The sequence below is a fragment of the Capronia coronata genome (assembly GCF_000585585.1).
Source record: "Capronia coronata CBS 617.96 chromosome Unknown acBCG-supercont1.5, whole genome shotgun sequence".
NCBI classification, from domain to species: Eukaryota; Fungi; Ascomycota; class Eurotiomycetes; order Chaetothyriales; family Herpotrichiellaceae; genus Capronia; species Capronia coronata.
The window spans coordinates 2459697-2483004 of record NW_006912897.1 but is presented as its reverse complement, the minus strand read 5'-3'; the positions used below and the strand labels follow the sequence as shown (position 1 = coordinate 2483004).

At 53.7% G+C, this 23308-nt stretch overlaps 8 protein-coding genes across 8 annotated transcripts; 2 read left to right on the top strand and 6 right to left on the bottom strand.

The window, feature by feature from the left end:
- Positions 1 to 1278: 1278 nt before the first annotated feature.
- Positions 1279 to 2335, bottom strand: A1O1_06572 (uncharacterized protein; the record flags this gene model as incomplete). The annotated part of the gene is made up of 2 exons (XM_007727450.1): positions 1279 to 1451; positions 1525 to 2335. 2 exons carry the CDS (start codon positions 2333 to 2335, stop codon positions 1279 to 1281), a joined length of 984 nt encoding a protein of 327 aa, XP_007725640.1.
- Positions 2336 to 3592: 1257 nt separating this feature from the next.
- On the top strand, positions 3593 to 5375 carry A1O1_06571 (uncharacterized protein; the record flags this gene model as incomplete). Its single annotated transcript, XM_007727449.1, has 4 exons — positions 3593 to 3738; positions 3818 to 4822; positions 4882 to 5012; positions 5062 to 5375. 4 exons carry the CDS (start codon positions 3593 to 3595, stop codon positions 5373 to 5375), a joined length of 1596 nt encoding a protein of 531 aa, XP_007725639.1.
- A 458-nt stretch (positions 5376 to 5833) lies between these two features.
- A1O1_06570 (uncharacterized protein) lies at positions 5834 to 8942 on the bottom strand (the record flags this gene model as incomplete). Its single annotated transcript, XM_007727448.1, has 2 exons — positions 5834 to 8522; positions 8632 to 8942. 2 exons carry the CDS (start codon positions 8940 to 8942, stop codon positions 5834 to 5836), a joined length of 3000 nt encoding a protein of 999 aa, XP_007725638.1.
- Positions 8943 to 10040: 1098 nt separating this feature from the next.
- Positions 10041 to 10947, bottom strand: A1O1_06569 (GTP-binding protein rhoA; the record flags this gene model as incomplete). Its single annotated transcript, XM_007727447.1, has 5 exons — positions 10041 to 10193; positions 10262 to 10396; positions 10461 to 10658; positions 10783 to 10810; positions 10880 to 10947. 5 exons carry the CDS (start codon positions 10945 to 10947, stop codon positions 10041 to 10043), a joined length of 582 nt encoding a protein of 193 aa, XP_007725637.1.
- Positions 10948 to 13744: 2797 nt separating this feature from the next.
- Positions 13745 to 15689, bottom strand: A1O1_06568 (uncharacterized protein; the record flags this gene model as incomplete). Its single annotated transcript, XM_007727446.1, has 2 exons — positions 13745 to 14869; positions 15162 to 15689. 2 exons carry the CDS (start codon positions 15687 to 15689, stop codon positions 13745 to 13747), a joined length of 1653 nt encoding a protein of 550 aa, XP_007725636.1.
- Positions 15690 to 16317: 628 nt separating this feature from the next.
- Positions 16318 to 18322, bottom strand: A1O1_06567 (uncharacterized protein; the record flags this gene model as incomplete). The annotated part of the gene is made up of 3 exons (XM_007727445.1): positions 16318 to 17751; positions 17802 to 18025; positions 18082 to 18322. The coding sequence occupies 3 exons, from the start codon at positions 18320 to 18322 to the stop codon at positions 16318 to 16320; spliced, it is 1899 nt and encodes a 632-aa protein (XP_007725635.1).
- A 627-nt stretch (positions 18323 to 18949) lies between these two features.
- A1O1_06566 (uncharacterized protein) lies at positions 18950 to 20176 on the bottom strand (the record flags this gene model as incomplete). Its single annotated transcript, XM_007727444.1, has 1 exon — positions 18950 to 20176. One exon carries the CDS (start codon positions 20174 to 20176, stop codon positions 18950 to 18952), a length of 1227 nt encoding a protein of 408 aa, XP_007725634.1.
- Positions 20177 to 20737: 561 nt separating this feature from the next.
- Positions 20738 to 22300, top strand: A1O1_06565 (COP9 signalosome complex subunit 2; the record flags this gene model as incomplete). Its single annotated transcript, XM_007727443.1, has 2 exons — positions 20738 to 20781; positions 20845 to 22300. 2 exons carry the CDS (start codon positions 20738 to 20740, stop codon positions 22298 to 22300), a joined length of 1500 nt encoding a protein of 499 aa, XP_007725633.1.
- Positions 22301 to 23308: the final 1008 nt, after the last annotated feature.

Below are 23308 nucleotides of genomic sequence, written 5' to 3'. Positions count from 1 at the left end.
GAACATTGGGGGAGCCGGCGTTCTGGAAGCTAATGTGGCTGCCGCTCAAGGCTAGCACAGCGTGCATCAGCAGATCATCGCAGCATGCAATTGGTATAACATGCGTCAAGAAAGGATTGCTTCTCAGGGGCTTTGCAGCAAGCTCAGTCGATGTCACATGAAGGTAGTGTTGTAACATGAGGCGAGAAGTCGGACTTTGTAGCGAAGCACGTTCCGTGCTGAGAAAAGACTTGGACTCGGCGTGCCACTGGATGGAAAGCCCTTGTTCCGGCAAAGAGCTATTCAACGACTGTATCTCCGGGACGTCTGGCGGGCTGTTCCAAGAGCCATGCGCTGGAATTGGCGGGACGTCCTCAGCGTCAGGGGCTGGGGAAGCTTCCTGGGATGTGAGGATACGATCTGAATCCGATAGTTGGCGCACTCCAGGGTGAGACCCATCTGAGTCGGTTTGATTTGGCCAAATGCACTGGAGATGATTGCGAGTACACCCACGGCAGAAAGGGTGTTGCTCATCGCATCTCTTACGCCGCCGTCGGCAAGTCAGACAGCCTTGTCTACCACGAGTATAGCCAGCCCGGTGATGGCGACTAGTTGACCGAGACTCCATCGTGCATTGGCGACCTGAGAAGTTGAGAACCGGAGGTCCAGGTTGTGAATTGCAGTTCAGAGGCGTTTAACAATGGCAATGGCGACCTGTCGGGAAGGACTCGGTGCAGGGTTGCCGGTATTCACCGCTATGCGGCAAGAGACAATCCGCATTGTATTCCAGATGACTCGAAGATATATACCTGAACTATCGTCGAGGTAGTCTGAGGGTTTGCCATATCGGTTGAGGAGTTTACAAGTTTACAAATAACCCTTATACGGAGAGACAGTGCACATGACGGCTCTCTGCTCCGACGGTTGCCACAGCTGTGTCTTATCTGATTGGGCCATTCCAGCCCCACAGCAATTCTACAAGGCTCTGCATCACGTGCTAGACTTAGTATAGGCACAAGGCTGAGATTGTCATATAAACACACACACCCCCCTTTTACGTGTCGAAGACACTTCCACAGAGTGGTTGTACTACTGGTACTCCTCATCCCTGGCCACTTGGCGGGGAGGCAACAAGTTACAGGAAGTTATCATCGGGCCACGTTGGCATTCGACACGCGGTATAGTAGAAGGGCAGCAAGACGGCCACAGTATCAAGATACTACCACTAGTAGTATCTTGAACGCGCTCATATACGTCGTGTGTCGTTGCCTTCGTGCCTTGCACTGGCAAATTCCCAGTCTACAACACCAATCGCATCTTGAACAAGTCCCTTTCCACGATTTCGTTCTTCCGACTCAACAGCTCATCCACGTCCCAGTTCGCGCAGTAATACCGACCCGACAGCCATCCGCGCTTCTCAGCCGTCAACCAGACACAGACTCCACCAGGAAGACTGATATCGTCTGTCAATACTGCGAACACCAAATTGGATCAGCAGCTTTCTTCAACACGTCGTACAGAGTATAAACAAGGGGGACCACGTACTGTTGTCCCACAACGGTGGATAATCCACACTTATCGGAGTCTGAATGCAGCCCGGGTGCAGGGCGATGGCCACCACGCCATCTTTCTCAAAGTGGTCTTCATGGATGTGTTCCGCCAGCCGGTTGACGGCCATTTTGCTAATATTGTACGAGGCCGGCGCCAGCTGACTGCTCGTATCTAGCGAGGAGCCGCTCGAAGAGAAGATCAGCGTCTGTGGTCCGTCGCGCGTCTTCTGGAGGAGCGGAAGGAAACTAGTGGCCACGATCAAGGAGCCCACAAAGTTGGTGTTGACGACCCGTGTGAAGTCTGCGACGTTTTCGGCCGCAACCGTGGGGCGGAATCTGTAAGCCTTGCGTTTGGTCCCGTTGGATTGGACCTCATTAACGGGTAGAGTGTCATCGGGTATCAGCCCCGGGGCGACACCGGCATTGGCGACGAGCACATCGAGTCGCCCGAATGTGCTCTCAACCATGGCACTCAGCTCGCGAACCTGCGCTTCACTGGTGACATCGACCGCATGTTGTACGACTTTTGTCTCCGGCTGGACGCGTGCAAGCTCTGCCGCAACGGCATGGAGATCGGCTGCTTTGCGCGATGTTACAACTATCGCGGATGCGCCTGCCTGGGCGTAAGCTTTTGCGATGCCTGCACCAATGCCTTTACTCCCTCCAACGACCACGACCACGAATGGCGATGGGAGCTTGACTTTCGTTGGGTCAATGGGACCTTCTGCGGCGCTGTAGTATTTCCGAGTCGCACGGAAGCCCGCGTGCTCGGGCGTATTCCATACCCAGGGCGGATAATCGGACATGCTTTCGTTGGTTGCTGTTTCTCACTTCCTATATATGTTGGTCTGCTTGCACAAGCTGATTGGCGTGATTTGTTGGCAAGACGAAGTAGGCTCTGACGGTGTTATTCTGTCGACTGGTGCATTCTCTGCACAAAGACTAGAAGTCAGTTCCCTCGATCCAGATGCAGGATGTTTATCAGGTTCTATCCGAGATCGAGAGTTTGTCAGCACGTCGGAGCGAGGTAGAATTCGTAGCGTCGGATTTTAGGAGGTCCCCTACGCGCTTCAGCTTCTCTGTGACACACAAATCGATCAGATAGATATGCGCGTATGACAAATCCTATACTCCGGATTGAGCAAGAGATTCGAGGAGGCGAGATCAACGTCCATGATACGCGTATGCAAGGACCCACTCTACCAATGTTGCAACGATAAGCGCCGCTGCGCGATTATCATATTGATAAACGCGTCTATATCTTGTCTCCTTTATCGATGGGGCCAGCCGGACTTCGGGTTGTTCACTACAGGACGGGGACTTCACGGGTGCCAGTACCGCGCTCTGCAAAGTTGATCGGTGCTGGTGGCGCCATCTCAATGACAATGGCCGTGTGATATGTCAATGATACCTTCACGCCTCAGACCCTGTACTCTGTAAGACATTACGCGCCGGCCATGACACGCTGTACCACAGAAGAAAGTCTGGGGATGGTGTGCCCGTGTCAGCTTGCTCCAGAACACACTCTAAGTGGCACGGAGATGGCGTCAAGGCATATCAGACTGGTACGGTGCCACTCACCCCTATAGAGATCCGATAACCGCGCCGTGCCTTTGCCCTGGGTCATCCTCCCTTCGTATCGATCTTGACGTCGCTTTTCTAGAAGTGGAATTCAGATTTTCTATCGCTCGATATAGAATCCAAAGTGGGCTTCGAAGCGTCTCCACAAAATGTAGAAACAATGGTTGAGGCAAGGAAGGCATCATGACGGCTCTGCGTTGGACCAACATCCAGTCAATTGAATGACTATCGCGGCGCTTAAGAGCTCCTCAAGGTACGGGGAGTCGGGACAAGCCAGATGAATCCATTGATAGCACTTCCAAGTTCTGCTGAGCTCAGTACAGGGCGACAGTTCTGCTGATTGTCATGGATTCACCCAAGGCAGCACAACGCTAGTCTGGCTCATCAAGGATGGTCCCCATGAAGGAACATATAAAGCAGGAGTTACCACGGCCAAAAGCACGCCTCATTCTCTGGTCAACATCCCGGACGCGCATTCAGAGATGAGGGACATCGCACAGTACGATGTGCTGGTCGTGGGAGCTGGCTTCAGTGGAATTTCCGCCTTATACCGACTCCGCAAGCTTGGTCTCACAGTCAAAGTCTTCGAATCCGGGGGGGATTTTGGCGGTGTCTGGCATTGGAACAGGTTGGCAAATCCCCTCGTCTCTGAGTCTCTTCTGGCTTTCAATGATGATTGATGGATGGCTAACCCCGTTGCTGGAAAGATATCCCGGTGCTCGCGTCGATTCCGAGTGGCCATACTACCAGCTGAACATACCTGAAGCATACAGGGATTGGGACTTTTCGGAAAGATTTCCCGACCACAATGAGATCCGAGCTTATTTCGCCCACCTCGACAAAGTACTCGGCCTGAGGAAGGACGTTCGTTTCAACTCGCATGTCACGTCGGCCCAATGGTCTTCGGACGGTTGGACCGTGGAGACCAGGGACGGACAGGTGGCCAAGGCCAAGTACATGATCTTATGTACCGGTTCACTCCACCGTCGATACGTACCAGGTTTCCCGGGGCTCGACACCTTCAAGGGCGTGGTGCACCACACCGGGGCTTGGCCGCGCGATGTCAGCGTTCAAGGCAAGAGAGTAGGCATCATTGGGGCCGGTGCCACAGGCGTTCAGGTCACTCAAGAGCTCGGCAAGCAAGCCAGTGAGCTGACCGTGTTCATGAGAAGACCGAGTTATTGTCTCCCAATGGCACAACACAAGCTTAGTGGCGCCGAGCAGAAAGGCTGGAAGAGTTACTTTGACACGCTCTTCCGGCAAGGCAGGAAAAGCCCGGCCGGCTTTCCTGTCCTGGGGATGCCTATGGGTGTCCTCGACGCCGCGCCTACAGAACGAGAAGAGTGGTTCGAGAACATCTGGCAACGGGGCGCCTTCAACTACCTTGCACTCAATTACAACGATGTCGTGCTGAGCAAGGAGGCCAACAGGCTCGTCTATGACTTTTGGGCCCGCAAGGTCGGCGCACGCATCAAGGACGACAGCAAGAGGAAGCTGATGGCCCCTCAAGAGCCCCCGTTCTTCTTCGGCACCAAGCGAAGTCCACTTGAGCAAGACTACTACGAGGTGATTGATCAGCCCAACGTTCATGTCGTGAACTTGAATGATGAACCCTTGAGGTGTTTCAACGCGACCGGCATCGTGGTGGGAGACAAACAGATTGATCTCGATATAGTGGTGCTGGCAACCGGCTTCGACTCCTTTTCCGGCTCGTAAGTGTCATCAAACCGTCTCATTTCTTCTGCACTGCACGTCCATTGACCACGCAAAGGTTGACGCAGATGGGACTGAAGAACCGCCATGGCCAAGATATAGCCGAAATCTGGAAGTCGGGCATTCGCACTTATCTTGGGATGACCATGCATGGATTTCCCAACGCTTTCATGGTGTACTCTCCTCACGGTGAGGAAACTTCACTCTACACTTGTTGGATTCACTGACACATGCAAAGCGCCGACTGCTCTTTCCAACGGCCCAACTCTGATCGAACTCCAGTGCGACTGGGTCGTCTCGGCCATCGAAAAACTCGAGAAAGAAGGGGCCACAAGGATTGAGGCAAAGAGTGCTGCCGAGGACGACTGGATCGCTATGATTGATACCATGAATGAGCGTACACTGTTCCCCTTGACAGACAGCTGGTGGAACAAGGCGACCATTCCGGGGCAGAAAGCCCAGGTTTTGACCTACCCGGAAGGCATAGAGACGTATGAAGCCCAGGTCAGAGAAAAATTGGAGGAATGGCAAGGGTTTGAGGTCACGCATTGAGCGGCGCAACCTCCTGTCAATGTACACATCCCATGCCCAAGACCACATTGACCAAAAAAGGGGAGCAGTAGGTTGACCGCAGGTCCTTGGCTTTCGCCTTCATGGCATCAGAACAGATTCTCCTCGAAATTGTGGTCATAAAATTGGAACCAGGTCAAGTAGCACGAGATGAGATGGCACACGAAGGAGTCGTCGATCGTAACCTTGGTCCAAGGAGCCGCTGGAACTGAGACCGGTGGTATGTCAATGAGTTCACTGATGGCCAGCATCCAGCGGATGTCCATGCCTTCTGGCGGCGGGCTTGCCGAGAAGTAAACACACCAAACGTAACTGACCTCGTCTGAGCGTGGAATGAAGCGAAACAAACACAACCGGGTGAATCCTTCCTATCACCCGAGGACGGTCTATGGACAAATTGATACAAAATCCAGGCTCGTCAGGCGTTCATAGTCCCTGCATCACATACTCAGCTTGACTAGACTCTCCACCCATTTCCTTGCATCCACGCCCACTCCTTCATTCACCCCCTTTGCATTTGTCGGGCTCGAGCCGGTACCTGAGCCAGAACCACTGACCTCTCGAGTACGTGGCTGGTCACGGAGGAGCCATTTCCCCGTTGAACTTAGGGCCCGCGCATCGAAGCGTGCGCCAGACGGATCTCTACTGCTTGCCACCCGCTCCTGTGGAGATCTTCTTACCAGGATTGCTTCTTTCGCGGACGATGGGTTGGATCTGCTCTGGATCACTTCAGGCTCACCGTCCGAGGAGGCGAGCACTTTCATCCATACCACCCACCAACCCCGAGCGGTTTTCACTGTTCTCTCAAGCTCGCCGGCTCCAGACCGGCTCAGGCTGATGCCGGCCCCTCTATACCGGGTGCCAGCCCAGATGTTCAGGATGTGGGTATGCACGTTCAACGCTTCCACCCTGGTCCAGTTGCTTTTGACCAGCGCGACGGGGCTCGACGGACTCGTGGCTCCGGCAGGAGACGAAGTTCCGATAGGAATTCCGAGCGTATACCAAGAGCCGGAGACTGTGACAGGTTGCACTTGCCGTGATGTTCGGTGAAGTCCTTCGGCTGCCAGGCTGCCAGGCAGAGGTATGTTGGGGATGGAAGTTCGGATAGTCATCTTGTCAGGATCATAGACAAGGTCGAAGACTTCTAGTGTGTCTTTGCTGCCGGTCGTGGCTCTTGTAGTGTTCTCCACCTCAGCTGAAGCATTCAGTCCAGGCTCAAGTGTCTCCATAACCCGCTCTCTCCACCTCTCTGGATCTGTACTCCGCATGAGACTCTTCTGGAGCGGCCCAAGAGTATGATGGATAGATCGGTAAAATTCAGGCATCGAGAGGTTGGATGTATGCAACCGGAACAGGAACACGAAAATAAATGGTTGATGGACGTATACAGCAACTTGCACTTTTTCATGAGTAATGTTAGGCTTCGAGCCATCCACAGAAGCTGCAGCACTGGTTTTGACTTGAGGGGAACCATCGTTCTCGTCAGCCCGGCGGTTCTCGGCTTGCGAGGATAGACTCGCCGCAGCCGATAAATGGGAGAAGCGTGATGAGGACATCTCAATCAACAAAGTCCGAAGGAAGATGCGGTTTGGGGTACTTTGCGGCGGTGGTGAAGACGACCTTGAGACATTCTTCCCGAGTTTTGTGTCTCGGTCTGCTGGTTCGTCCTCAGGCTCAGTATCGAATTCAGTATTCTCGAGGTCGCCGGAGAGGCCAATCAAGAATTTCCCGATGGATTGTTCGAGCCGCTGAACAAAAGGCTTTCCTTCTTCATCACTCACTTCGGGTGTAGGATCCAGTGCCTGGAGTGGTTCCTCGGTCGATGAGTCCTCAGGCTGAGGCTTGGTCTCGGAGGGCTCAGTGTCTCTAACGTCTGAACTCACTGGCGTCCTTTCTGCAGCAAACCCTTTTGGGTTCAATGTCCAGCTAGATCCATACCCAAGGCTGAGATATTTGAGCATCTTGTCCCTGCCGAACAGTGAAGAGGAACCATGTGGCTTCTGGCTATGCTCCGCGTCGTCCAATTCCTCGCTATTGTCAGTATCACGTTGCTCGGTCCAACTTGCTTTCATCGTTGCAGCATCTAGAGACTGTTCGACCGCGCTGACCAGTGGCGCTGGAATACCCGGCGGGATTGCATTGTTCTCCATTGCTTTGCGGCGCAAGTCGGGCGCTCGTCCTTTGGATGGCTTGCCTCTTGAGGAGACCTCCTCGTGGTGTTGCTGCCGGGTGCGACTGGCGGATACCGGAGAAGTACTGTCGGATCTTTGCTGAGCAGCAGCCCTCCTTCTGTTTCTGCGATGTCGGGGCCGCGAGGCAGGATTCTCCCCCACACCGTAAGCGGCATCTCCGTGGACATAGATGTCCTCCATCCACTGGGACAGTGTGATGAGCGAGCGTCTCGAAACGGCACCCATGCCGGAGAAGATGATCCCATCTTGTGCCCGTGGATCGTCCCCATTGCCCAGCCAAGGCTCGGACTGTAGACGCCCAGAGACTGTCGTCGCATCCACATCTTTGCTCTGCTTCGCGTCGATAGGACCCAGGGGCGCATCACCGTATCTTCCCACAATCAGATCGAGAAGGCCTTCGGTCCTACCTGCAAAGCCCTCCAATACTTCTCTCTCGCCACTCCCCCATTCTTCCTCACCTACGCCGATGCCTAATTCTCCGCCCCCGGCGAGCTTGACCGCGTCGTACATCGCTGCTGCGGGATTGCCGTGAAGCAGGACATCCCAGTCCCGAACAAACCGGCTCCAATAGCGGTTCAGTATACTGCAGAAGAAATCCCGATTGTTTTCATGTCGCTTCCACAGTTCCGCCAGACAGGAAGCATGATGCAGCAGAAACCCACGGTACGCTTGCATCAGCTGGGCAAGAAGCAGATGAGCCGGTGCAACCTCCCGCGACGAGTACTCCACGTCTTCTGCTGAGGCAGGGCCGGCACTTTGATAGTCTTTCCCTATATTGGAAGCCTTTCTCGTGGCTGGGGAGCTGTTGGTGACGGTCGCAGGCATACGCGTGAGACTGATGGAAGCGAGTATCCACCATTGAGGCTCGAGCTCTTTCAGGACGACTCGACTCTTTTCCGTTTCGATAGACTCGAGAGGCGCTCCGTTGGAAAAGGTCCTAGAAACGACATTGCGCGTCAGATCACTTGTATACATTGGCCATGGTCTGGCTCTTGACTGCAGAGCCAACAGTTACACAACCAAGATCAGACGGGCTGCCTACCTACTTTACAAAATCCACCATGCCCTGCGCAAGCCCGACCTGCCGTTGGCGTTCATATTGCTCCGACTCTTGATGGGTTTCTGGAGCAGCATCTGGTTGCTCTTGTTCCTTTCCCGGTGTGCCATGTTGTGACTTGCTGCTCGAGACTCTCTGCTTGCTGCGTCGCTCATGTTCGGCCTCTAGTTTTGCCGAGTGATAGAACACGATCTGGTCGCCCACAGTCTCGTCAGTGGAACCGAGCGACGGATTATAGATCGCAAGGTAGGAGACGTGCGCCGGTACGATGCGAGAGGAATGGCTATTGTAGGAGGACATGGTCACGGCGGCAATGGCCTTCCCGGTGCTCGTCGATTAAGACAATCATCTCGGGACACCGAGCCCAAGTCAATTGCTCAAGTGTTCATGGAAAGCTTTACGTTTGAAAGTCCGCGCGAGAAGCCCAACAGGGTATATTATTGCGATAGTATGCCGGGGAAAATGTCCGCCCGCGGAGCAGTTGGTTGTCATTCAAGTTGGAACTCGCTAACAGAGTGACAGCTGTGGCAGTGTGGCAGTACATGCATGACGTTACCTCATTGGCGAGGCGGTGCATATCACGTGGTATTCATCGACTCCTCTGGGCGCCTCAGCCACAACGCACGCGCTGCCTGAGTGAAACACCCAACTGAATGCCACGTAACAGCCGTCAAGGACGCGATGTCGCCTGGAAGAAATGCCAGATCTATTACAGCGAATGCCTCAAAGTCCTGGGCAACATCGGTTGCTGTCCGAGTCCGAGTCCGAGACCCAGACGACGTGTTTTGGGATACAAAACCGAGAACGTCACCCATCTCAACAGGAGAAAGAAAGATGAAAGGAAATTACGAGTCTGCAAAACACGGCACACCGGAAGCGCAGGACTCTCTTAAAGAGGGACCCCCACGATATAGTAGTGCATGATGTTCTCCGAGGAGAAGTAGCGCAGCACATGCCTTCCATGGTTGAAGCCTGAGATTGGTCTAGACAGGAGAAGGGAAAGACACACTGATGACCATCGAGAACTTGAAGCCCAAAGCCTGAGGTGAAACGCCGTGACGGGATTTCCTATTTCGATGACGACTCGAAACAGGTCTCAACTGTAGAAAACGCCGTCATGCTTGTAGTACCATCCGAGCTTGCCCATCCTTAGCTTCTGTGCAATTCTTGCATTGCGTCAACCATCAACCCATCCTTCGCTCGATAAGGAAACAAAACTAATGTATCAGTGCCAAAGCCTAGCACGATCAAGCCACCGAACCGGACCTGCGTCGCAGCAAGGGCAAGGAAGATTGCGGTTCTCTCGTTGATATCGCGCCCCGTCCGGCGATATCCTGGTATAAAAGTCGGGAACGTGTTTGGACCATATGTCTGCTACAAGAGAAGCAGGTGCTTGATCTACAAAATCAAGCATTTCTTGCTCTTGCCGCTCTTGCGAGTCAACAGGGCGGCACGGGTGGCCGACTCAAACACTTCACGGACGCCCTCGCCGGTCTTGGCCGAGCATTCGAGATACTTGTAGGCACCGATCTTCTTGCGGACCTCCTCACCCTAGAAAACCCAATGTCAGTCTTATGGCCAGGGGACAGATGCAGAAGATGTAAATGAGGACAACGAACCTGCTCGGGTGTGACGGGCTTTTGCGATGTCTTTGCCAGCTCTTCAATGGTCTTAGGGTCGTGTCGCAGATCGCATTTGCATCCGACGAGGATGATGGGAAGACCTTGGCAGAAGTGTAGAACTTCGGAAATCCACTATGGTGAGAGGTCGTGTCAGCTCGGTCAATACCTCAAGCACCGCGACGGTTATGTAATGTACCTTCTCCTGGACGTTGTCAAGTGAATCGGGAGAGTCAATGGCGAAACAGATCAGGATGACGTGCGAGTCGGGGTATGATAGAGGTCGGAGACGGTCGTAATCTTCCTGACCAGCCGTATCCCATAGGGCGAGTTCAACGTGTTTTCCATCGACTTCGACATCGGCAACGTAGTTTTCGAAGACGGTCGGGACGTAGACCTATTGAGATGGAGGTTTAGTACTGTGCACCGGAGATTTCACTCTCATACGTTGCAGAGGGTGTTATAGGGGCGGCGGGGGTTGATTTGTTATGTTGGCAGGGGAAGTCAGGATGGCCGCGTACCTCAGGAAACGTGCCCTTGGAAAAGACGCTGGATGTAGAGAGCAGATATCAGCAACGGGCCTTGCAATGTGATGGTGGTTGATAGTATGACACTCACATCAACAAACAAGTCTTTCCGCAGGCACCATCTCCGACAATGACAAGCTTGCGACGAATCTCAGCCATGTCGGCTGCGGCGGACGATGTCAGATAGGAAGAAGGAAGGATAGAGGGATAAGATTCGTGAAGACGCTGAGAGCGGCCTTCGCAGGAATGATTGGATTTAGGATGAAGCGGATGGCAGGCGCAAAGGATGAATTATGTAGGAGAGTGTGTTTGAGACAGGATGGTATAAATGAGGTTGAGAGAGGATTGGCAGGAAAAGGCACCTTTTCGGGGCCGTAGTTGTACGTAGTAGTAGCGGTAGCAGGTGGTTTAGTGTGGTGTGGGTGTGGGTGTTGGGTGTGGGTGTGGCTTTGGACGCTGTACTGCCACGGGGGGCGGGCCCGACGCTCAGTGATACAGGGACACGCAGAGCGACGTACGTAGTAGATACTATGGTAGGTACCTCCCTGGGATATCTCTGTCCAAGTGCTGGCAATCGACGCGATGATTAGACTATTATTGCGAGGATTGGGGTTGTGATGGACTGGAATGATAGATTTGATTACTTGGGGCAGGGAGTGTCGAGGAAGTGATGGAATAGGCACCTAGAGGTAGAGTGCAGGTGGTGAAGGGGTTTGTTGACTGATTGCTTGGTCCAGTTTGGTCGACCTGAAGCCCGGCCGCCTGCTATGATGATACTGACTACTAGTACCGCAACACCGGCAATAGTACCTAAAGGTACACTACGTAGCGCTGCTGCCAGAGAGTCGCATGCACGCGGCAGATTCAGGTTTCTTCGAGTTTCAGGTTGGCGCAGCACCGGAGCAACCAGTCCAGAAACCCAAGACGAGTAGGCTCTAAGGTTCTAAGGCTCTCTAGCCCCTAGGCCCTAGGCCTCCTAAGCCTGGGGCAGGACAGATGTGCGCAGCTTGAGGGGGAGAGATAGGCGCTTTGACAATTTGCAGCCAGTGCCACCAAGGTACGTACTCCGCCTCCTCCCCTTATCCCCCTCCTCAGCAACCTCGAACTGCTTCAATGTATTATCCCATGCATTAAATCTACCTATGGATATCACATTATTACTCCAACATCCAGAGCATAGACTACCTACGTACCTACTCGATATGTTCCTGCGTCAGACACTACGCTATCTCCCAGTCGCTGAGGAAAGACATTTCAGCAGACACAAATCGGGTACTTTCAACACATCAACCACCTCTAGTTCTCCTACTCGGCACGCCGTACTACTGCGTATTATCCCTCTCTCTCTCCCTCTCTCTCCTGCCAGGTCGGTCGGTCAGGTGGCAAAGGACATCCATTTCATCTTCTTGTCAGCCCTCTCGTTCGCGACCTCTACCTCTCCTCGCACGCGACCACCACCGAGATCAGTCTAGCAAGATGTTGAGGGAGCGTTTCCTGAACAGCACACGAGAAGTCAGCGCTGGAGACCAATGCAAGTGAAAATCGGGAGCACCCTGCTCTGCCTGCTTGCGTGACAATGGCTGGACCAGATTCGAATCCAACCTTTGGGAGTCACTGCAGCTCTCCATCCTCAATAATGCCTCGTTCAACTGCGTCTCTGCCTTCAATTTCCCCACTGTCAGGGCCTGACACGACGGCACATGCTGGGCTCCATGCAGAAAGCTTCGCTCTTCAGGAACAGGTGTTTCTGTTGGGACACCTATGCGGAATCGTTCTTGCAGCGGTGTCTTGAAGTGAGGCATACTATCATATGCTCTCAAGCCTGGAGAGCTCCTGAACAGCGAAAAGGCACCCATGTCACCGCCCAACGACTCGGTGCACTCTTTTCAGCCAGTCAGCATCTCCCGGAGTCAGCTTCCCACGTGCACATCTGTTCGATTGAATTGTTCACTGCCACTCAGACTGCACTCACCCACTGCCACACGCTTTGAGAAGCAAGCGGCCCTTGGCCATGACACACTTCAGCTGACCGCAATTCTCCGGGTCGTCACAACCGCGACCAGCATCTCTTGACCCGTACTAATCATCCAGTGTCGGGCAGATTATCATAGAGCATAGAGCTTCGAGTCTGCTCCAGATCTCCTCGCGGCGACCAAGGCAAACCTCTTCACCACCCACACCGCTTCTCATGCCACTGTAGCTGGTACGAGCTGGGACATGCATTCCAAACCTCGAACTGGAGTCGAAAAAAAGTTGTACTTCTGTGATGCATTGGCCTTACAACTGTGCTTGAACGGCTTTCAAAGGCGTACGTCCTCAGCTCCTTGTACACTGTTGGGTCAGGTCAGCATAAGGTAGGTCGTCGGAAGTAATGTCTGATGAAACAATACGCCACAACAGAACTCTCTCCGTCTTCTGACTCTCGCATATCTCAACGAAAGCTCGTATCGCCTTTCTCCTCCCATCCACGAACCTCAGCCTCGATGGTAAGTAGAGACCAAAGTTGCAGAAGCTCGTGATGACTTGTGTCTTTGCCGAGAAGACCTACCCACCGCTCGATTTGAACAAGATGTAGCTTCTTGGGTTTTTGTGTTCTTGTACCATGAGATCGCCAGCGTGAGTCTTTGTGTCGACGGCCATCACGCAGGAGTATGCTTGGTTGGCAGAGGTCTTATGGGCATCGCGGAAACCGGACATGATGCAGACTATCCGTGTAAACGTGTAAGCTGGCAAGCATACTCAAGGTGCTCATAGAAGATTCAATCATCAACTATCAAGCTAGAGGTTTAAGTCGATAAATTTGTTCTTCAGTTATATAAGACGGATCTCTTCTGCGCAAGTTATCCTCCTTGTACTCTCTCCCCGGACGATGCCGGTGTATCGATATGGCGGTCTTGTACCAGTCTGGCTTCACTGCAGAACATCTCAGCTGCCTTCTTCCACGTCTTGTCTCTGTCTAATAACTCTGAGTTCCCAAATACTGCGCCGGCAAGAACAGCACGGCGAGCGTGCAGATCCAAACACTGGCGCCCGCGAGATACAGAACGCCGTTCAGACTATGAGCAAAGACCCGCGACGCCGCAATCGGCGCGATGATGCTAAACACTCTCCCAAAGAAACTGCTGATTCCACACGCGGAGCCGCGCACAGGGGCCGGAAACGCCTCGGGAGTCCAGCCATACAGCACGGCGTTGAACATACTCTGGAAGAAGTACACCAGGCCGTTGACGCCGATGTAGCTCGGCTCGTCGCTGACGGCGGTGAAGACGAACAGACAGGCGCCAAACAGCGCCGACGAGAGCAACAGCGCCAGCCGGCGGCGCGAGTAGATCAGTGTGCCGGCCAGGACGCCGGGAATGCCGAAGAGGTAAATATACACGTAGGAGCGGTATGTCTCGCGCAGGCCGAGCCCGAGGTCGCGTCCTTTGCGGGCGAGAATGGTCGGCAGGAACGAGCCCGCGATCGTGAAGCCCCAGTAGTCGAAGGCGTAGATGATCCAGACCAGGACCACGAGACGGGTCATGGAGGAGCTGGAGAACAGGACCTTGAAGCGCGATAGTTCGAGCTTCAGCCGTTGCCGCAGCGGTAGGTTCTTCTGGTTCGAGCCAGACCCCAGGATCGCGTCGTGCGATCCCGAGCCGCTGGTGCTTGCGGACGAGGAGTCGGAAGTCAGAGCGGCGAACGTCTCAAGTGTCAGATGGCATTCGCGCTTGTTGTAGTGGGCAATGTGCTGGAGGACCTCGATCGCCTTTTCGTCCTGACCTCGGTACAGCAGGTATTTCGGCGATTCCTTGAAGCGGAAGACCACGAAGCGGAGCACGAAGACGGCGACGGTGATCGCCCCGATGGTGAACATCAAGTACCGCCAACCCCAGTTGTCGGCTTTGGTGCAGCACGGTGTGCCCGCGTCAGGTCGGTTGCAGGACACCAGGTCGGGTGCGCACGAGTAGTTGGGGATGAAGCCGTATGCTATCCCGCTGCATAGAACCACGCCGATGGGCTGGAAGACTGAGAGAGTCGGCAGTAGCCAGCGGCGGTTCTGCGGTAGGCATTCCAAGCATATTGTCGTGTCGATTGGGATCTGGAGTATTGACGGCATAGATATTAGCAGCCCATCGAACAAACCGTAGCATGGTATTGGAGACGCTGAATAATTTCATGGTTCTATGGCCGATAGTAGGTAGGTCAGGGGAAGTAAGGGGCCACTCTCAACAACGGGCCTGCCTGCTATACCCTGTCCACTTTCTGCACAACATGCTTTTTACGTCGTGGATTCCGTGGCTCATGCGTCCAGGTTCAGAGATTGTAGTGTGGTGTGCGACCATACAATATGGACAGGACGTCTTCAGAGCAGGAGAGTAGACTTGACTTACATTGCCACCAATTCCAATTCCAACAAAGGCTGTCAACACAATTACCGCGTTATATGAGTTCGGTGCTCCGAGACAAATTCCGAATATACTGGAGATCAAGACTGTGTAGTTGAAGGCCGCGGACCGGCCGATGACATCAACGAGGATGCCCCAGACAAACGCACCGGCTGTAAGGCCGGCAGAGAAAGAGGTAAAGATGTTGCCCAACTCGGTATCACCAAACCCGAATTCGTTCTGCATAGGTGTCACCACCAGCCCGAAAGCTTGAGCCCATGTCAGATCGAGCAAGTAGCCGAAACTGCAGAGAAAGAAGACCGTCCATTGGTATCGTCCCATGCCTTGCTCATCCAACTCTCGGTTGACAAGCAACGCTTTCTTTTCGTATAGAGTCAGGCCTTCAAACTCCGGGTCTGTATTCACGTCGGTGCCATCATTCGAAACCGCTTTACCGATCTCCATATCGTCGGCTCCATGATGGACAGGCGGCGCTGTCACAACATCGACTTTCCTGTCTGCTTCGGAAGCCATGCTTCGCCCACTGTCTGGAAGCCTCTGTTCTCCGTCAGCTGTATCCCGCATTGTTCGCGCGAGGAAGAAGTAGATCTCTTCATGCTGTCAAACGTGAGGAGAAAGAACTTCTTTATTCTGGAGCGGTGACAAGGGTGACATGGTAGAGTTGGGTCTTGATGGACTTTGGCACTCAACTAACCCAAACCTTACCTTTGCCCATGTCGCCCAGTGTAGCTTCTGGATGGTACAACAGCTCTCAGGCCGTTAGTATCATGTGCAGGCGTATCCTGACTGACACCTTCGTAGGCTCGAGTCATGACGTTTCCCGTTGAAACGTATTGTCTGATTGGACAGATCTCAAGGTCTCCTTTTCCGCTTCTTTTCTCCCATCCAATCGTCGGTGACAGGCTTGGACGAACCACTAGAAAAGGTCTGGAAGAGAAAGAGGTTCCAACGGAGACACCTGCTGAGATTCAGGTTATCCCATGTCCTCTCACTTTTCAAGGTCTGCAATCCTGTAAATGTAGATATGATTCGGAGATCAGGAACACGGTTGTCAAGAAGTCTATCAGCTACGCCGCCGAAAATGTCGAAACTAGGGGCGTTGAAGACCAGGAGCAACAAACACTCGAGAGGTGCATGTCCGCTATGTTTTCAGACGGAAGTCACCGTTGCCAGTATCAGAAAACAGCCGCTGCCCTGCTGCAACATCTGAGATCACACCAGTTTTGCGCAAGTGTAACATCACATCGAAGAGTTCCTTGTCAGAGCCCGGTCGCCCGATCAGACTAATGGATACCGGGAGATGTTCGACCTCACCTGTAACCTTCGACAAGTAAGGAATTTCGGCCACCGGTATCGTATAGTCGGGACATCCTACCAGGTAACCAAAAGAGTAGATGCTGAATGTATCGTTGAAGAGGCTAACCCGGTCAGGGACATGATCTCGATATTCCGGACGTCCACAAGATTGAGGAAATATCAACAAAGTGGTTGCATTCTGATCGTAGGATCCAAAAAGTGTCGTGTCCGTCCACGTTCTGAAGGCTTGCATGGCTTCCAGGGCAGTAGATATTGTCTCAGCTGACACACTCCGACCGTACTCGAGTCGACGGCTGACGAGCTCGGAGATGTTTGGAGGGCGTCCATTGTTGGCTGTTGAGTAGTCATGGATGAACTCGTCCAGACCTCCATGTACTGCGGACGCGGTTGTGATGGTTGAATAGATGTGGCCAGCTGCCTCATCCAGTGACCGAGGTTGGCCTATCGGTGGAGTGGCCCTCCAAAGCTCATTGAGGTTGAAGGGTATCCTTTCGCAATCGAGTTTGGCTTCGAGCTTCCTGACGATCGACTCGATTTGCTTCTCGGCTTCAGTCCAGAAAGCCAGGTCGATTGACGGATGTGGAAACCAACGATGCTGGCCGCCATGATGCGGGTCGGGATTCACAGTTTGAGCTGCCCGGGTCGGGTAGAGCAGGTTGTAATTGCGTTCCGCTGGAATAGCGACTGGTGGTTCTGTGGGGCTGACAAGGAGTGACCCGATGCGCGCAAATAGTTCCACCTGTCGTGCAAAGATGCCCACCGTGTTGAACAGATCGGTAGCGCCTAGGACGCCCTCAACGCTGATGAGGCCATGCGAAGGTCTCTGCCCGTAGACTCCGTTCACACCGGCTGGATGGCGGATTGAGCCACCAGTGTCTGTGCCGACCGTGAAATCCAGCCAGTCATATGCGGCAGCAGCCACGGCACTACCAGTGCTAGAAGAAGATGGCTTTTGTTGGCCATCCCCTCGCGGATTGTACGGGCAGACGCTGTCAATCCACTCACAAGGGTCAAGACCCTCAGCAAACTCCGTTGTCTTTAGCTTACCCACCAAGACGGCGCCCGCGTCGAGGAGCAGTTCAATGCAAGGAGCGGTGGTCTTCTCAGCAGGATGACTGTCCCGCCAGGCTTGACTGCCATATCCAGTTCTCGTACCTTTTACGGCAATAGTATCCTTGACAGCAAACCTCAGCCCAGCCAAAGGCCTTCTGTCTTGTTCGAAATGCAATCGAGAAGGAACTGGTACGCCATATTCGAGCTGCTCAACTGTCAGCTCACTTTCTCAGCTCACATAGCCGCTGGTCTCACTGAAAGCTCGCAGAACATGGAGCCCGAGCATGATTTGCGACGCACAGCACCCACAAAAGCCTCGTGCGTGTCGGGCAACAATTTCAGGGCCCGAAAGACGTGGCCGGTTGCTCTCGAGACGAAATGAGGCCCTTCCGACAACCCAGCTTTCGACCTGTCTACTGACAAGATGCGCTTGCTTTTGGGTTTCTCCTGAACTCCAGCAGGTTGTTGAAGAATGATCACTGTGCAAGAATCCCTCCATAAGATTAAGCCAGACGTATGGAGTGGAATGACTTACATGATAGGAAGTGGTCCGACCACACATCGTCTGTCTTGCTGAACCTCTGGCAGGTCACTTCAAGATCTCTGGGGCTGAACTGAGATCCCATCCATTCTACTACGGTGGTTGGGATAAAATCTTCATCAAACCGGGAGAGCTTCTGCACCAGCGTATCTGGTAGGAGGGCGCCTTTCACGTCAGGTGAAAGACGATATGAACATCCGCCAATAGATATTATCCGCGAGGGTTCTCTCGCCATGTCCTGAAGGGAGAAGCTCGCGAATGGTGAAGTCAAGGACACATAGAGAGACCAGGAGAGCGCACCGCAACAAACAAGATCAGTATCTAAGGCGGAAGATTAGTAGCACTTGATGGCGGTGTGGCACAGGGCATGATAAGAGATTGACGTGGAACAGGAGCGGAATGCTGTCACAAGGAATGGAGATGGAGATAGAAAGCAAGCAGATGAGCACAAAGGGCAGGAATTTGCCTGAAGGTCTCTCATCTTTATCGTTGTCAGGCGGTGCAACATCCTGCACCTCGTACCATCAATCCATGACAAACAGATTGTGATCTGCCGCAATCTCAACCATGAAGGTGGAAGGAAACATCCAGATACAGATGCGATGGTGGAGAATTTGAATGTCGATTTCCACTTTCTACTACGAGCATCGTATCGAGGCTGATAAGAGATTCTTGGCGCTGATAAGGGAGCGGCGGGATCACATGACTATCCAGTGGTTACCGCCAGGGAAGGCTGAGGGTGCCAGTACAGTGTACAGTAGGTTGAACAGGACAGGTTCAGCTTGTATGTATCCATGGACGTAATGCTTGTGGGCCGTAGCTCTCTCGCAATCAGTATAGCTATCCCATCGTTGCACCACGATCAATCACCGTCATCGCCCTGGGCCACCGAAACGCCAGTCCTGCCCATGCGTTGACTGAGAGTCATGTCACCAGCCTTCTTGTGGAAGTTGCTGACAAAATTGGCACGGCCACCATATTTCGCATTGCGCGCTCGAGCAGCAGCATCCCGTTCCCTCTCAGCCTTCTCCCGCTCTGCGATCTCCGCCAGCCTCTGTTCTCGTTGCCTATCAAGCTCCGAGGCGTCCTGCTGCATCGCTGCCAACCTTGCCGCTCTGGCTGCCTCCTCTGCACCTGCATCCTTCTGATCACGACGAGGACTTCGAGAATGCCGCCGCTCCGGCCTAGAGGAGTGCCAACTCTGAGCCTTCCGCACCCGGTCGTTGTCTCCGTTGCGTCGAGGAGGTGAAGTCGAGCGCGACCGTGACCGCGGCCTTGATTTATCTTCTGGCGTATATGACCGGCGACGTCGGTAAGGAGAGCGCGATCTAGATCTGACAGAACGTCGAGGAGGCGACCTAGCACGCGATGGTGAGCGTGATCGAGACGGCGAGGGTGTATATGATGTGCGCCGACGGTGGCGGCTTCGGCCATTGCGATCTTCATCGTCTTCACGATAAGAACGAGACTTCTCGCGTCTGTCGATATCGCCATCACGATCGTCTCGATGTCGGTGATGGTGGTGGTGGTGATGATGGTGCTTCCTGCGTTTGCGGTCTCGCTCCCGGTCCGCCTCAGGCTCTTCTTTTCCCGCTGCCTTCAATAACATTCTTCTCTTGACGGGATCGTTCATCATTGCCTCGTAAGCCGCCTGTTCCTGCTTCTTGATGGCGAGCAGCGGATCCTCTCGTATCTTGGCCGAAATGTCCCTCGCGTTATTCGCATGCTGCACAGCCATGAAGGAATCCTCCTTGGCCGTTTTCTCCAGCTTCTGGGACTCGTTGCCTTTCAAAAGCCCGTCTATCCGTCTCTTCCCTAGCAAATAGCCTTCCATTTCCTCGGTGGTACCGGCTTGACCATCAGACGGACCCGAGTACATCCAATCAACGCGAGCCTGTCGTTTTCGTCCACCTGCGGCCTCCTGCAACTCTTCAAGTTCTTGGATTTGTCTTTCCTCTGCCCTCTCCTTCCTGATCTGTTCGATCTTTTTGCGCTCCTCCAGTGCTTTCTTTTCCTCCTCCCACACCTTTTTCTGGTTGGTCATGAGCGACGGGTGCCATGATTTCTTGAGATTGAGATCACCACCCATCTTGACGTCTCAGAATTGTGATAGACTAGGAAGATCTGAGACAAAAACGTAATGATGCTGCAGAGCCGTATAGAAGTCGCTAAGCAAGTAGATAAACCCGCCGGGGCAGGGTGTGTAGTACGGCGTTGACAGAATAGACGACTGGCGACAACAAGGTGGTAAAATTGTTGGGAGCGGGAGAACTTAACCTGAACTCCGCAGTTTATTTAGGCTGGCGTCTGGTTTGGCACGAGGCTGAGTGCCTAACGTACCACTGCACCAAATAATATAGTACTACTGCTGGCCTCCCTAGTCCATCCTCTCCGCACCGTTGGTGACCTGCCCTTGCTGCCTGCAACTGACCCTCAGCTGCGAATGCCACCCCACAGCAACTCATCGCTCATCCAACTTCGATAGACGTCTAGATTACTTCTTTGCTCGTTCAGCAAGCGACTCTCATATTCTCTGCAAAATCAATCGGCCATTCTGCTGTTCTGATAACATACTCCTTGACGCGGGGGCTGCCATTCCCGGCCCATCATCCTTGAATACCTCCATCTCTAATAAGAACCCACAGCCAACATGTCCGACGATGATGATTTCATGCAAGACTCCGACCAGGAGCAGTAAGCCAGTCCCCCGAGCAGACATAGAAGAACCTTTCGCTAATCTGAGTCCCGCCGGTATAGATACGACTTTGAATACGAAGATGACGACGAAGCGGAGAGCGGCGACGTGGACATCGAGAACAAATACTACAACGCGAAACAACTGAAAGCAGACAACCCAGAAGAGGCGGTGCAAGAGTTTCTCGGAGTTCCCGAACTCGAACTGGAAAAGGGCGACTGGGGCTTCAAGGGACTCAAGCAGGCTATCAAGCTCGAGTTCGCGTTGGGCCGCTACGATGACGCCGTCAAGCACTACAAGGAGCTCCTCACGTACGTTAAGTCCGCCGTGACGAGGAACTACTCGGAAAAGTCGATCAACAACATGCTCGACTACATCGAGAAGGTCGCCACGGAGCAGACGGCGTACAAGTGCATGGAGGAGTTCTACTCGTTGACCCTGCAGACGTTCCAGAGCACCAACAACGAACGACTGGCACTGAAGACAAATCTGAAGTTGGCCAAGCTGTATCTGGATAAGAAGGACTATACACAACTCACGAATAAAGTCCGGGAAATCCATCAGGCGTGCCAGAAGGAAGATGGGACCGACGACCCCGGGAAAGGGACGTATTCGCTAGAGGCGTATGCGCTCGAAATCCAGATGCACGCCGAGATGAAGAACAACAAGCGTCTCAAGAGTCTCTACCAGAAGGCGTTGACTGTCCGGTCGGCGGTGCCCCATCCCAAAGTCCAAGGCATTATCCGCGAATGCGGCGGCAAGATGCACATGAGCGAGGAGAACTGGAAGGAGGCCCAGAGCGACTTCTTTGAATCCTTCAAGAACTACGACGAAGCTGGCTCGATGCAACGAATTCAAGTGCTGAAATATCTCGTGCTCACGACCATGCTGATGAAGTCGACCATCAACCCGTTCGACTCGCAAGAAACGAAACCTTACCGAAATGACCCTCGCATTTCTGCCATGACGGATCTCGTGGATGCGTATCAGCGCGATGATATCCACCAATACGAAACAATATTAAAAGAAAACCAGGACCTTCTCGCCGATTCGTTCATCGCCGAAAATATTGACGAAGTCAGCCGCAACATGCGCACCAAGGCCGTCTCCAAGCTTATTGCCCCCTACAGTCGCTTCACGCTCCAATTCATCTCCAAGCACATCAAGATTCCGGTGAGTGAGGTCCGAGACATACTGGGGGTCTTGATCGTGGACAAGAAGCTCAATGCGAAGATCAACCAAGAAAATGGCACGGTCGTGGTCGAGCCGACAGCGGATGGCACAGATCATCTTTCGCGGGTCCGCGACTGGGCAAGCGCAGTGGAAAACCTGTGGTCAGCCGTGCTGAACGATGGCGAGGGATTCAAGCTTGATGATACTCAAGGCGGAGGGGCTTTTACCGGGGTGCTGAACTTCCCCCTGGGCTTTGAGACGGGGAATGCCATCCCAAGCCGCGGTTTGGGCCGCAGGGGGCCCGGCCGTGGTGGTCGAGCGGGCGGCAAGGCCCTTATCACTTGAACTGCTTGAAAGGCGGTCAATAGGGCATGCGTGTGGAAAGAGATTGGACTCTGCTGCCACAATGGCTCGCTTCTGGTCTCCACGGCTCTGCACGAGACAGGCAATCGCTCTGGTGCAACGCACGCCCTCGTCTACAGCTTATGATAGGACGACGCTGGCCAATTCAATCGACCCTGGATACATTATTATGTCAAGTCCTGACAGCAACGCCCGACAGGATTACCGATGGTTGGGTGGCATACTAGGATTCCGACCCAAGGCAAAGGACGAGGTGGCCGGAAGAAGCAATGATTGAGATGATGATCAAAGGCATCCGGCATCTGCTTGGCCATGCAGGACGTTCCAGGTGCATTGGGACCCGGGGAACCAACGCTATGACTGAGGATCGGGGCGAGACCGTTGTCGATACTAGGCACGTTGACAAAGGGTTAGCATAGCGAAACTAGTGCTGTCTCCTCCATGGACCTGGACAGTTTGTTGGTCGATGGCGATTGTCCCGCATGTTTTCGTGGATCTCTCCCTCACAGCCCTGCGTCCGAAGCATCAATCTCGCCCCCCTGGCGCAATGACCGCAACAGCTCAACGATTGCATGTCTGCGCTGGCGTTGTCTAAGGAATCACCGTGAGGCGATTGGCTGGCCGATGCCGCCGGTATCTTAAACATGATATCTGTTCCTACTTGCGAAGTCTGGCAGCATCTTCCGGACGTGCGTTCCCCAGCACTATAGCCTGGTAGGCCAGCTCGTTGAGAGGCGTGATCGACACACAAAGGCGGGCAGTGCCTTCTCATGGCAGTGGGATTTCCTCCGTCTCGTAGGCGACGCAACCGGGCAAGATGGGCTTGTGCCCCCTCGTTCCAGGTCCCTGTGAGGTAGATCGAGATCTCCGGTAAACCTTTCCATCCTCTTGCGATAGGGGCTCCTGATGGCGCACTCACGGGCTTTGGAGGGGTTCTCTTCTCCACCAACGGCAGAGGGATACTGGCAAGCGACGTGGCTTTGTTGGCGA